This window comes from Corythoichthys intestinalis, chromosome 19, assembly GCF_030265065.1.
Source record: "Corythoichthys intestinalis isolate RoL2023-P3 chromosome 19, ASM3026506v1, whole genome shotgun sequence".
In the NCBI taxonomy this organism is placed as follows: Eukaryota; Metazoa; Chordata; class Actinopteri; order Syngnathiformes; family Syngnathidae; genus Corythoichthys; species Corythoichthys intestinalis.
In genome coordinates this window covers 6799965-6814751 of record NC_080413.1, presented here as the reverse complement: position 1 = coordinate 6814751, position 14787 = coordinate 6799965, and the positions used below count along the sequence as shown (strand labels likewise).

General features: G+C 41.8%; 1 protein-coding gene across 5 annotated transcripts in view; it reads right to left on the bottom strand.

Moving 5' to 3' along the window:
• tbc1d32 (TBC1 domain family, member 32) overlaps positions 1-14787 on the bottom strand; it is a 105574-nt gene that overhangs the window by 12111 nt on the left and 78676 nt on the right. For all 5 annotated transcript variants that reach the window (XM_057822883.1, XM_057822882.1, XM_057822885.1 and 2 more), the window contains 3 exons: positions 11138-11292; positions 9271-9411; positions 3084-3272 (listed from right to left, as the gene is read on the bottom strand). In XM_057822883.1, coding sequence (XP_057678866.1) covers positions 3084-3272; positions 9271-9411; positions 11138-11292 — 485 coding nt within the window. The remainder of the gene's footprint in view (positions 1-3083; positions 3273-9270; positions 9412-11137; positions 11293-14787) is intronic.

Genomic DNA, 14787 nt, shown 5'->3' with positions numbered 1-14787 from the left:
GGACTACGTTACATTTACTTGTGTAACTTTTTGAGAAAAATGTACTTCTAAGAGTAGTTTTATTGAGCTATGCTTTTTTTCTTTTACTTGAATAGATTTGTGAAGAATAAACGCAACTCTTACTCCGCTACTTTGGGCTACACAAGAGTGGTTACATTTTTCCTCTTTATTCTACATACAGTGGGGCAAATAAGTATTTCGTCAACCACTAATTGTGCAAGTTCTTCCACTTGAAAATATTAGAGAGGCCTGTAATTGTCAACATGGGTAAACCTCGACCATGAGGGACAGAATGTGGAAAAAAAAAAAAGGAAAATCACATTGCTTGATTTTTAAAGAATTTATTTGCAAATCATGGTGGAAAATAAGTTTTTAGTCTATACCAAAAATTCATCTCAAAACTTTGTTATGTACCCTTTGGTGGCAATAACAGGCCAAACGTTTTCTGTAACTCTTCACAAGCTTTTCACACACTGCTGCTGGTATTTTGGCCCATTCTTCCATGCAGATCTCCTCTAAAGCAGTGATGTTTTGGGGCTGTCATTGGGCAACACGGACTTTCAACTCCCTCCTCACCCCGTGGCGTCAAAATGATAACAAGAACGGTGAGCAAAAATCCCAGAACCACACGGGTGGACCTAGTGAATGACCTACAGAGAGCTGGGACCACAGTAACAAAGGCTACTATCAGTAACACAATGCGCCACCAGGGACTCAAATCCTGCACTGCCAGACGTGTCCCACTGCTGAAGAAAGTACACGTCCCGACCCGTCTGCAGTTTGCTAGAGAGCATTTGGTAGATCCAGAAGAGGACTGGGAGAATGTGTTATGGTCAGATGAAACCAAAATAGAACTTTTTGGTAGAAACACAGGTTCTCTTGTTTGGAGAAAAGAGAATACTGAATTGCACCATACCCACTGTGAAGCATGGGGGTGGAAACATCATGTTTTGGGGCTGTTTTTCTGCAAAGGGACCAGGACGAGTGATCTGTGTAAAGGAAAGAATGAATGGGGCCATGTATCGAGAGATTTTGAGTAAAAATCTCCTTCCATCAGCTAGGGCATTGAAGATGAGATGTGGCTGGGTCTTTCAGCATGACAATGATCCCAAACACACAGCCAGGGCAACAAAGGAGTGGCTTAGTAAGAAGCATTTCACGGTCCTGGAGTGGCCTAGCCAGTCTCCAGGTCTCAACCCCAAAGAAAATCTGTGGAGGGAGTTGAAAGTCCGTGTTGCCCAACGACAGCCCTAAAACATCACTGCTCTCGAGGAGATCTGCATGGAGGATTGGGCCAAAAATACCAGCAACAGTGTGTGAAAAGCTTGTGAAGAGTTATAGAAAACGTTTGGCCTCTGTTATTGCCAACAAAGGGTACATAACAAAGAATTGAGATGAACTTTTGGTATTGACCAAATACTTATTTTCCACCATGATTTGCAAATAAATTATTTAAAAATCAAACTATGTGATTTTCTGTTTTTTCCCCCACATTTTGTCTCTCATGGTTGAGGTTTAACCATGTTGACAATTACAGGCCTCTCTAATATTTTCAAGTGGGAGAACTTGCACAATTAGTGGTTGACTAAATACTTATTTGCCCCACTGGATTAGATTTTTTTTTTTTTTTTTTTTTTGCCAGCGATGCCAGTAGAGACTGTCCGGTGTATTACTGGGGTAGCTCTACCGATTTCACCAATAAGTTGCAACAATAATCAAATGACTCCATTATACCAATCAGACTCAAGCTTGCCGTCCTATGATCCTGCCGGCCTGTTCAATCACATGGCATCTTTGAAGCATTGTAAAAATTTAAGTAATTGACATAGAGCACTGCCCTCAACATGACTCAAAAGTGTGGATTTTAACGTCTCTCCCAGTTTTTATTTAGCACCGATTGACCACGGAAAACCGGAGATATAATCCTTTAATTTCAAAACAGTCATTATAAAAGAACTCTTTACAATTCAAACTAGGAACTATTTTCTCCACCAGAGAGCAGTCATGCTCTTTGGACGAAAAATGCTTCATTTATGTAATTTTTTTCTCTTGTCGGAATTCAATGATTTTTTTTTTTTTTGGTATATATATTTTTCTTCGCCTTAATGTGGTTATGTAATGGATTATTGTACACTATCATTACAACAACAGTCCATATAGATAACTTTGTTCTCAGAAAAACATACCATTGTTTAAAAAAAAAAAAAAAAAAAATCCCCAAAAATATAAGCAGTTACAATGCTACTCATTATTTAGGTATTCTTTTCACCAAATACTTTACTTGTACTTGAGTACATTTTTTTGACGACTATTTTTACTTTTATTTGACTAATATAATTTTGAAGTAACGCTTGTCTTACCAGAGTAAAATTTTTGGTTACTTCTTGTTCATTTTGTAGAAATTACAGGTCAATTCCTGTTGATTTTGGGTCACTTCCTGATGATTTTGAAGCATTTCCACGTCACTTACTATTGGTTTTGGTCAAATTGTAGGCCATTTTGCAGAGTTTTGGTCACATTCTATTGTTTTCTTGGGTAATTCCTGTTCATTTTAGGTGAATTCACATTTTATTTTGGAGCATTTCTGGGTCACTTGCAGTTGATTTTGCATCACTTCCTGTTGCTTTTGGGGTATTTCCAAGTCATTTCCTATTGATTCCGAGTCAATTCCTATTGATTTTGGGTCAATCCTGGATCACTTTCTGTTGATTTTCAGGAAACAGAGTCATTTCCTGCTGACTTCGGTTACCTCCTGTTGATTTTGGTGCCATTCTTCATCTCTTTCTGTTGATTTTGTGGCAATTCTAGGTCATTTCCTGTTACTATTTGGTCAATTCCTATTGATTTTTAGGGCATTTCCGGCTTACATCCTGCTGATTTTGGCACATTTTTAATTTTTTTTTTTTAATTCTCACCAAGTTTTTTTTTTTCAATCATTGTGTGGATTGTGCAAATGCTGCAACTCTATCCATTGTGCTGCTCCTTGTGGCGCACAAAGCAACACTAATTCCTGCAAATACCAACTCAAAAAAATCTGGTAAGTAACCTCTCATAAGTACTTATTCATGGTTCCAGCGTCTCACCTTGAGGAAAATCTGCATCTGTCTCGCTTGTGTTTGCTCCAGTAATCGTGGCTGCAAATGCTTGAAGACGGCCAAGCAGGCGTACACCTGGTAGTCGGCTCCCATTAGCGCACACATGCACACGTAGTGGCAGATCTCAGGCCAGTCTAGAAAGTTCCAGAAGCACTGAGTCAACCAGTGGATGCACATCTGTGTGAAACATGTAGGGGGAAAAAAATCACAGCCACTGTAAATGTACACATGAAATACTTTACATGACTAGGGTGACCAAACGTCCTCTTTTGCCCGGACAAGTCCTACTTTCACGTATTATCGTCGTTGTCCGGGCGGGTTTTATAAATTCATAAAAATGTCCGGTTTTTATGATGTTTTTCACGGGCCCAATTTGAAGAGAATCCCTGCGGCCGCTGGGTGGCAGCAGTTGACATGGCTCCTACTAGAGGGGAGGGAAGGAGTTCTTTTTGTTTTTGTTGGCAGTTTACACCTGTCATTAACGACAACCCCTATCAGGAGGCATTACCGCCATCTACTGGGTTGACGATTTGGCCACAACGCCTGCCCAGTTGTTAAGTTTTTAACGATAAATACGTAAAAATTGGCTACTGTTGACGTCTGTCGGAGCTTTGACTGTAAAATCCCATTTGGTGTCGCATCGTTTCGCTGCCGATGATTGTAAACTTTTCTAGCATAGTTTGATTTTTGCTTCAGCTAGCTATCAGTAAGCTAAACCATGCTAGGCATTATGGGAAACGTAGTTTTGAACTGCTACGTTTGGAAACATGCTGGTTGAATAGTTTGTCAGTTTACTTTGGTTATTGTTTGTGTGCAATCTAGAACATTGAATGAGAACATCAATATAATGGGAATAACAATTTGTCAAGGACAATTGTCGTGATAGTAATTTCTAAAAATGTTTAGTTGGCACATAGCCTACTGTGTGTATGTGTATTGACTGGACTACATTTCCATGGGTCTGCAATATATTTAAATATATATATATATTTATATAAATTAGGGCTGTCAAACGGTTAAAATTTTTAATCGAGTTAATTACAGCTTAAAAATTAATTAATCGTAATTAATCGCAATTAATCGCAATTCAAACCATCTATAAAATATGCGATATTTTTCTGTAAATTATATATATATTCTGTAAAATAAATTGTTGGAATGGAAAGATAAGACACAAGATGGATATATACATTCAACATACGGTACATAAAGACTGTAGTGGGCATTTTACTCTACTGTCATTTAAATCTGTCTACGCTGTCCTTACTCCGAAGCGTCTACTTTTTCCAAAGCTAGACAGCTAGTGAACGACGCCTTAATAATCAGACTTCTTCCTTTTTCATCTGAATTATTAATAAAATGGCCTCAAACCACTGTCCTCTTTAGACCGCAGTGAAAATACAAAAAAAAAGTACACAAGCATTGCATCAGCAACAACGTTAGCTTAGCACGCTATACAGGTTCACTAAACATAAACAAAAAGCGTCTCATACAAAAAATATAACATTTCGCTTACTAACATAATATGTACATTCTTTACAACAACCATACTTACGGACAAATCTTGTCCAAGGATCATATAAGCACAACATTATCAGCCCGAGACGTCGTGCAGCCATAATGAACTGGCAAGAAAACAATAAACCATGTCGCAAAGCGACCACAAGAGTTCGCTGTTGGACAGCACAAAAAAAGCTTGCTGTAAAACTTACCAAAAGGCAGAATACTTTCTAAGCGGGACATGTGCATTAATTGCGTCAAATATTTTAATGTGATTAATTAAAAAAATTAATTACCGCGCGTTAACGCGATAATTTTGACAGCCCTAATATAAATATATATATATATATATATATATATATATATATATATATATATATATATATATATATATATATATATATATATAAAATTTTAGTCATTATTATTTAATTTTTTTATTTTCAAACTGCATTTTCACATCCAGAGTGAGGGGGCACACTTTAAATATATTCAAGTGATATAGACATCTTTGAGTGAACTTCGAATAAAATTCAAGTATCTTGAGGCCGGGCTGAGTGTCCTCTTTTTTGGAAATCAAAATATGGTCACCCTATACATGACAGTAGAGTGTAAGCTACTGTTGTCACAATCAGAAATCAACAGGAAGTAACTTGGAAATGCTCCAAAATCCACAGGAAGCTGTAAGTACCCTAGAATTAATAAGAAAGTTAGCCAAAATTAACTCACTGCCTGCCAAGTGGCTTTTGCTTGCCTCCCGTCATCCTCCGTGTCGTCTTGATTGAGTCAACGTGTTATTTTGTGAATACAAATAAACTCGTCTGTACGTCCCATAATCCCTCTTCAATATTCAACACAGCCGCAGGCCGCTAACCGTCTGCACCTCCTCCTTTTTTCCTTGTTAATGTTTCCGACTCAGCACATTCCTAAATTACACTACCGACGTCGGCGTGTCATATTTTTTTTACCCGTTTATACTAGGGTTGTCAAAAGTACCGAAACGGAAAGGCTGTATATGGATAGGATATATGATTGCAAAGGTATTGATACGCAATTATTTGTTTTTATTTATTTTTGCACAGGTGTAATTTCTGAGGGGGGGGTGTTGCAATTTGCAACCCACTCAATAATCGAAACTAGCCATCACAACACCCACAATATTATATCATAATTATTTAAAATTATTTTTTTGTCCTTATAAAAATGACAATAGGGTAGGATTTTGCAACAGCATTTAAAAATATGAGCAAATGTTTATTCGTTGCCACGCTCCCACTTCGAATGGATTAGACTTCTACTAATGATAAACATTCATAGCAGAAAAATGATTGGGTGTCCAACGATTAGATGTTTATTGTTGGCTTGCGTAGCTGGCGGCCGTCTTGGGTAAGGCAGTTGGAAAATAAGGCTACGTTCATACTACAGGTCTTAATGCACGAATCCGATTTTTTCGTGTTTTTCCGACTCGAGTGAGGCATTAACTTGACGGTCTGAACGTGACAAGTCGCATAGAACTGGACCATTTCAAATCCGTTTTGGGTCACTTTCGTATGTGGTTCAAATCCGATCTGGGCCATATTTTTCCAGACTGTCGCGGCGGTCTGTACTGTCCAGTCTCTCAAATCGAAATTCATGCAGCAATTACGTCATCAGAAAGCGAGAGAGATGCTACGGTAGCGGTGCAGCTGTGCGTTATTAGTGCCTAGCTTGGCTTGAACACAGCTTTTTCGGAAGGGTCGGACTTGACAACAGTCATAAAAAAAATAAAAATGGGTTGAGGATAATCCTGAGGATGATCAGTTTTCTGTCTGCTCCATATAAGCAATATTTCAACATTGCTTACACGGCCGAGAGTCGGGGCAAACTGCCCGTATGTGTGTGTGACATGCACGGACAGTGCGAGCATGCTATCGATCCATATACTTTGAATATAAGCCAAACTGGGATTATTTATGTCTGTTATTTGTGTCCTCTTTTTAAAAAGCAAAGTATGATATCCCTGGAATGACGGATGACAGCCAGCATGTGTGGTCATTTGTTTTGATGCTTCTGCGCATGCGGGTCATCTTGCTCAGCGCGTGTCGGACTGCGAATTAGTGCGCGTGCGTAATACTTGAATAGTAGGCATGCTGAACGGGCACGCCCAAAAAACATATGACAAAAAATCGGATTTGTGCATTAAGACCTGTAGTTTGAACCTAGCATAAATGTTAAAGACTTCATGTTGCGCAACATCGGTGCGCTATTTCTTAGTATTCTCTGATACGGATGACGTCACTTTCATGCTGTATCGGTACCAAATGCTGGTGCCAGTACTCGGTACGTGTAGCACATGCTAGCGTCGGCACTCGGTGCCCGTAGCATATGCTAGCGCCGGCACTCAGTACCTGTACCAAATGCTAGCGCCGGCACTCGGTACTCGTACCAAACGCTAGCGACGACACTCGGTACTCGTACCAAACGCTAGCGCCGGTACTCGTACCAAACGCGAGCGCAGGCACTCGGTACTCGTACCAAACGCGAGCGCAGGCACTCGGTACTCGTACCAAACGCGAGCGCAGGTACTTGGTACTCGTACCAAACGCTAGCGCCGGTACTCGGTACTCGTACCAAACGCTAGCACCGGTACTCGGTACCCGTACCAAACGCTAGCGCCGGTACTCGGTACCCATACCAAACGCTAGTGCCGGTACCAAATGCTAGTGCCGGTACTTGGTACCCATACCACATGCTAGTGCGGTGCCGGCACCTGTACCACAAACTAGTGAGCACTGGTACCAAATGCTAGTGCCGGTACTTGGTACCCATACCACATGCTAGTGCCGGTGCCGGCACCTGTACCACAAACTAGTGAGCACATGTACCAAATGCTAGTGCTGGTACTTGGTACCCATACCACATGCTTGCCGGTGCCGGCACCCGTACCACATGCTAGTGCCAGTGCCGGTACTTGGTACCCATACCAAATGCTAGTGTCGGTACTCGTTACCCATACCAAATGCTAGTGCCGGTACTCATTACCCATACCAAATGCTAGTGCCGGTACCGGTACGAAATACTAGTCCCGGTACTCGGTACCAAATGCTAGTGCCGGTACCTGTACAAAATGCTAGCGCATGCACTTGGCACCCGTACCAAATGCTAGCGCCTGCACTTGGCACCCGTACCAAATGCTAGCGCCTGCACTTGGCACCCGTACCAAATGCTAGCGCCTGCACTTGGCACCCGTACCAAATGCTAGCGCCTGCACTTGGCACCCGTACCAAATGCTAGCGCCTGCACTTGGCACCCGTACCAAATGCTAGCGCCTGCACTTGGCACCCGTACCAAATGCTAGCGCCTGCACTTGGCACCCGTACCATATGCTAGTGTCGGTGCTCGGTCCCCGTGCCAAATGCTAGTGCCGGTACCAGTGTTGTTTTCGTCAACAATGACTATAATGAAAATATTTCGTCAACAAAAAACTGTTTTCATGAGGATTATTAGACGATAACGAGCTACACGCGTTTTGGGAGACTAAAACAGAGCAAGACTTGTGCCAGTTTTCGTCTGACGAGACAATAATGAGATGAAAATGAGCAATAGTTTTCGTTCACAATGTGCGACATTTTATGTGTAGTTAGCATGCATCGTAGCTGTGTCTGGTTCTGTCTGCTGCTCTCCAGTCTCACACAAATGTACACATGGTAAGATTTGTTTTCTCATCTTATCCAGAGAGAATATGCAATGTTGCTTTAGCCTTAGAAGGTCTGTGCTGAGTGATCATCACATTCTAAATGTAACTCGTAGCGTTAGCATTGCATTCCCATTCGTGTGAGCATTAGGCTAATGCTAACGGCGAGAGTCCTCTTAAACTTTCTTTTTTATATACAGTTCGTGGCGTCCAGGTTGGTATAATTACTTGAAAATAATGTACTAATATCCTGCTGAGTGTGTATTATCACCAATTTGGCGTTGTCATTGTAGACGCTACAATATGTGCTCGCCTGTCAATGGTCATTCGAAACATTTGTGAACTTGTATTTATGTATTCTTACAGTATTTTTACCGACGAAAAACGTTGAGAAAAATTAGACGAAATTAGTCTTGCGATTTCGTCAACAAAAAACTAGACGAAGATACTTTTTGTGATTACCAATATCTGACTAAGATTAATAAGTATTATCGTCCAAAAGACTAAGACTAAGACGAAAATCAAAAGGGCTGCCAAAAACAATACTGGCCGGTACTCTGTACCAAATGCTAGTGCCGGTACCCGGTACTAAATGCTAGTGCCCATACCTGTACCAAATACTAGTATAAGTATTGGTACAAATACCAACAGCTGTATCTGATACAACACTATTTGAAACCCTAAATCAGGCTCAGGAAACTCTTAATTCTAATCTTCCTGTGGGCTTGGCTCTCACTTAACTTCATCGTTGTATACACCTAACTGTTACAAATCTCCTGCTTGCACACACACGTACGCCTCCTCAGGTGCGTGGGAGTGTTTGAAAAGTGTTGCCGAGTTGAACGAGGAGAGGCACCGTGGGGGCCTTGAAGAGCAAGAAGGCGAGCGGAATTTTAAGTCACCCGCTTTGGAGTCTGAGAAGCAAATTGCAACATTGGGGAGACGACGGAAGGCGCAAAGGCAGAGGTGAAGTGAGGATAGCAGAGGGGTGAAGGTAGTCACCTGTGAAGGGGTGAAACCGGACATCTTGAACGCGGCGTGCACTAGTTGGAGTTCGTCCTTCAGCAACATCTCCACGTAGTGAGCCGAGCTCCAGTACAGTGGAGGCATTCCAGACTCGGCCACTCGCAATGGAATGTCCACCTGTACCCATGAATTTAAAAAAATGTTTTATTTTACCGAATTTTTACGGACTTTAGTCACTTTTTTCGCAGTTTGGCTGGTCTTGCGACTTAAACATTGTAATATGCAATTTCACTGGTTCTTAAATGTTATTTCACAACAATAGAAATGACCAAGGAGTAAATATTGCCTAAAGTAATTTGTGCTAGTGTTGTCTATGCATCGTGTAGCTGAATAAGCATTCATGTATTACTTATACTAATATACAGTAGACTACTTGCCTGGCTCTGCCAGACTATTCTCCCTGTATTTTTCAAACACTGAGAGAAATAGTCGGGGAACCATCCCATTAACGGCCTTTCGAGCAGGTACAAAATCAATCGACAAATCAGATTCGTTTATTTGCGTGACGTGTTCTGCACGAGCAACGTCACTCTTGCGCATCGAAAGTCGTCTCTTCAACAACACAGATGGTGAACGGGAGAGCCGAGAATATGTTCCAATCCACGGTAAAATCAGTTTTAAATGACCAAAAACACATCGACACGAGTCATTGACAACAGTCTGTCTTGCGCTAGCCATGTTGAATAAACTCCGCTCTCTTCGTATGTTTACTTCCGCGCGCAAGTCCCTCGTCCTGCCCTCGCCCTGGAAATTGTATCCGCGTGAATGGTGGCCAGACTCAATAGCTGGAACAGCGGTGAGTCTGGTGTACCAGGCAAGTAGACTACAGGTGTCAAACTCTAAGCTTAGGGGCAGGATCTGGCCTGTGAAAGTAAATCATTTGCTATCACTCTATGTTTCACTTTAAAATAACATGCCCAAGCCTGTTGAAAGTTATAACATAGCACTGAAAAACTTCCTGCTTAAGAGACATTTTAATCTTTACACTATAAACTATATTTTATCATGCTTTGTTGAATTGGTTTGGCTGTTTTTTTCCATTGTTTCTACTGACATGATGATATAGCATTTTAAGATTCGTCTGCAAGAAAAATGTCTTTATGAATAAAATCAATAGTTATTCATTGTTTCTACTGACATGATGATATAGCATTTTAAGATCCGTCTGCAAGAAAAATTTCTTTATGAATAAAATCCAGTTATTATTCCTGTAAATTTAAAATAAACATTTTATAATTAAAAAATAGTATACTGTTTTATTTCTTTAAATTAATAGACAAAAATGTTTTTTTTTTCAATTAAAACATGTAAAAGCATTAGATAGAAATGTTAATAATTTTAAAAAATGTACTTTTTTTAGTTAAAAAAAACAAAAGGCAATATTTACTGTTGAGTTATTTAAAAAAAAAAAAAAAACTGCATTGTAAAACAAAAAATAACAATAATGCCTTGGATTTATATTGCGCTCAAAGACACATCACATTATTATTATTTTACTCCTCACTCGATGGTGGTAAGCCACTACTGTACCTTCCTGGGGCATTCCGACAGAAGCGAGGTAGCCAATCCGCAACATCGATCCTACAGACCACCCATTCTCAAACTCCTTTCACACGGGCAAGTACGGTGAAGTATCTTGCCCAAGCATACAAAAACAATGAGCACAGGTTGGGGCTGGAATCAAATCCCCGATCCCACAATCAGTGGATGACCCGCTGAACCACCTGCACCACTGTTGTCCCATCAATATTTGCTAAGTTTTTAAAAAAATACCCCACCCCCCAAAACGCAGTTTTATAGGTCTGGCAGAGAAGAAAGTAAGTAACAAAAGATGCGTACTTACGGAGGCATGTATACTGGCCGGCCAGATGAAGGCAGAAGTGAGTAGAGAGGACAAATTGTTCAGAACCCTCAGAGATCGCTGCCAATCACCGGACATCATCAAGAAAACGGTCGATGTCAACCAATCGTGGCCTGGATATTCATCTTGACCCATGACTGACGTGCCGACTTAAGGATCAGCATCCTAAATGTACACTGAAAGAGTTCTGAATTAAAGTGCCTGTGACACCATAAAAAACATCTTAAATAGCATTATTATATGAATTAAAATCATATTTTGAGACGAGTCGACGATATACAACAATTTGGCAAAGTGCAGATGACGAGAATTGAGTCTTTCAATCTGCCGGTTAGCTACTCCTGTCATTATGGCCCTCCGACGCCGCCATCTGGGTGATGACGTTGACAGAGTAACAATTTCAGCTGATTTAGAATTCAGCCCAATAGAGGAGGAAGATTCAGAACGAGGAAAATGCGACACAGAGCAGCAAAATATCGTTTTCATCTCTCTACACCAATATTTTTACAGGATATTCTTTTTATCCAAGAATTTATCCCCAATTGCTAAATAAATTGTATGGTCATGACAAATAACAGTTTTGTGCTAAACGGAATATGAAATAATAAAAATGCATTTATTCAGTACGACAAGGCTAAATTACTGAATAATGGTCAAAATTGCCGACTTAAACCACCTGAACAGTATTTTCTGCCACCTGAATTAGTCTGGCTTTTGTCATTTCCCTGCCCCAGCTTTGGAGACTGAAGACAGACCGTAAACAAAACAGAAGCCGTGACAGCTAGGCGACACGCTAACCCGAAACGAGTGGCTCATCCAAGTCTCCTTCACGCCTTTCAAAAACGAAAAATCACACAAAACTACCCCAACTCATGTCACGCACGTTGGCAGGGGTGATTGTTTTCACCGATCGGCCAGCCCCGGCTGCGAGCAAGTTTTGGTTCGTCGTTCTGCTGCGGCCCCGGCAGGCAGGCAGTGACTTTTTCTTTAAACTTGTTCTGTTCAGCTGTTCGACATGGAGAATGGAAATCTGAATGTCCGGTTGGTCCGTACAATTTTAATGTTTCACATTGGAGTATGACATACTCCCGTTGAGATCATTCAACATACCTCGTTTATTAAGACAAAGCAGCGAACAGGAAGGGGTTAAGAGGGAACAGGAGAAAAGAAGGAGAGAGAGACAGAAGAAACACAAACAACAACAAGAAATACATTGAACGCCTACACTAACTTGGTGCTATCGTCAGCTAGATGTATTTACGGTTGACACCATGTGGGGGGTCTGATAACCAGGGAAAGGGAGGGGGTGGGGTTTGGAAGATAAGTGATTGGGAGTGGTGTACACAGATCAGCCCAGTGATCTAGAACCCAGTTATCTAATCGTTTGAATCCCTTGTGAGTGTGAGTTTCTTGGCAACCCACTCTACACCGCCCCATCGCTAATCCCGACTCCTCTACCCGAGCGTGCCCAATCACATCCAGTCATGCGCGAATCCCATCAAACATGCGATAGCCACACAGACGAACAGAGACGCTTGCACGGCGTCTCTGGGCCGCAGCCCCCCCCTCCAGGCAGAAAGGAGAAGGGAAGGCAGAAACAAGAGGATGTTGAGAAGTTGTTGCGGGGCGGCGTGAGACTGGAGCCCCAACTCACCCGCGGCCGGCAGTGAGGAGGCCACGCCCTGGAAGGCACACCATAGAAGAAAAAGTGTGGGACAAACATACCGCCCCATTACCTCATTTGCTCCCAAAAACGTATAAATACGTTCTATTTTTAATTGCTTCAGTGTCCCAAAGACGTTTTTTTTTTTTTCCCACAAGAGACATCTCAAGTTCTGATGCAACTTGGCTCCAAAGCACAATGCTGAAAATCCATTTTGAAGCAATCAACCACTGGATGGCAGTAGCGCATTTGGTAAGACCCGCAAGAAGCAAGCAGAACAACCAGGAGTACGCCCGGGATGCCAGGCGCTGGACGACCGAGCAGAACGACCGGGACCACTAGTGCAGCGGATGATGCCGTTGAGTCTGTGCTCCTCGGTGAGCAGAGCCCGCGCCGCCGTGGTCGGCCGCTACCGTCCCCCGCGACCATCCAGTGTCCCGCGACTCAGCCAGAAACGCGCACGGCCAAAGTAACCCCCCCCCCCCCAGGAACTCGTCATGCCCCACACAATTGCCCAGGCGAACTCCTCCACAAGGCAGCGGTCACCACGAAAGAAGGGTTAGGGTTAGGGTTAGAAAAAAACCATCTTGATGAGACAGGCGCCGATGAGGGAAAAGTTTACACCGATTGTCACGGCCACAACAGCGTCATCTCTCAGTTCGATAGTTTAGTTATGTGTAAATAAATTGTTACTTTGCTATCAAAAGCTCTATTTGTCCTGTTGTTTATGTTATTTTGTAGAAGGAAAACATTATTCAGACGTTTGGGATGTAACTAAAGCAAAAAATCGCTATTTTAAAGTCAAAGATATGTTGAAATGTATGCTTTCACATAAAGCTCAATTTGTGTTTTTAAACAGAAATGGGAAAATTGCTCAAACTACGCCATTTTATAATGCTGATTTCTAAAGAATGGAAAAGATATGAATTTAAATTTTTTTCCTGCTGAACGAAAAGAGTCTAATCTTTCTTTTGGTGGGTTCCATGTTTATATAGCAATAGAATAGAATTTTCTGTGGGCCTTGCAAAATCAGTCAAAATCCAGTAAAACCGCCGGGAGCAAAGGGGGTTCACTGGTGAAAATGGCTTGGAGTGAATGAGTTACAGTGCCTGCCAGGTCCCCGACTGACAGTCATTGCCCAACACCGTGATGTGATTGTGTGGGGAGGGGAGTGCCGTGTGCCACCTCGTTATTAAAATGTTTGCCATGATACAAGTATTTGACATAACATAACACACATAGCTAACTCGCTTCTTCATCCGTCCAATGGTCTCTAGATCGTCGGACCCTAAGGCCGACTTTTACTTCCGCGTCAGAGCTGCGCCGTCAAGGAAGACCCGATTTACGACCCTGCGCCGTAGCCTGACACGGTCCTATTGATTTTTCAAACCCTAGCGTCACGTCAACTCATGTGACGTGGCGGAAATGGACTGTGATTGGTTCGCTCGGACTGTTGTTTCCGGTCCAGCGCGAAATCACCGCCATTGTAAAACATTTTTCTTCTAGACGCAAAAATGGACCAAGTCGACGGGAGTATCATCGAAGAGCAAGTCTCGTCAAGACATCGTGAAGTTTGCCAAATGGCAAAGTCAGCGATTGAATAAAAAAATGGAAGAACCACCGAGACGTGCGTGTTCGGAATCGAGTGGCCACACGAAGCGGTGACCCAGTCGGCCAAAAACTGCCAGCTTTTTATCAATTTATGTCGTATTTTTGGTTGGTGCACTTCATCATTTATTGTGTACATATGTTTGCTGTGAGTCTGACTTCTTTACGTGTCACACTTGAAGTATATGAAGAATAAAGCACAGGTTTAGTATCAAAACAGTTGTTTTGATCTTTAATTTTCAATAACAGACAGTTCACACACGATACATCATCACTGATTGAGAGTGCCTCGGTGCTTTTTATGATAACGTTAACATCAAGGCTTTCAACGCAGTTTAGGAAATTCCATAGACGCCATAAA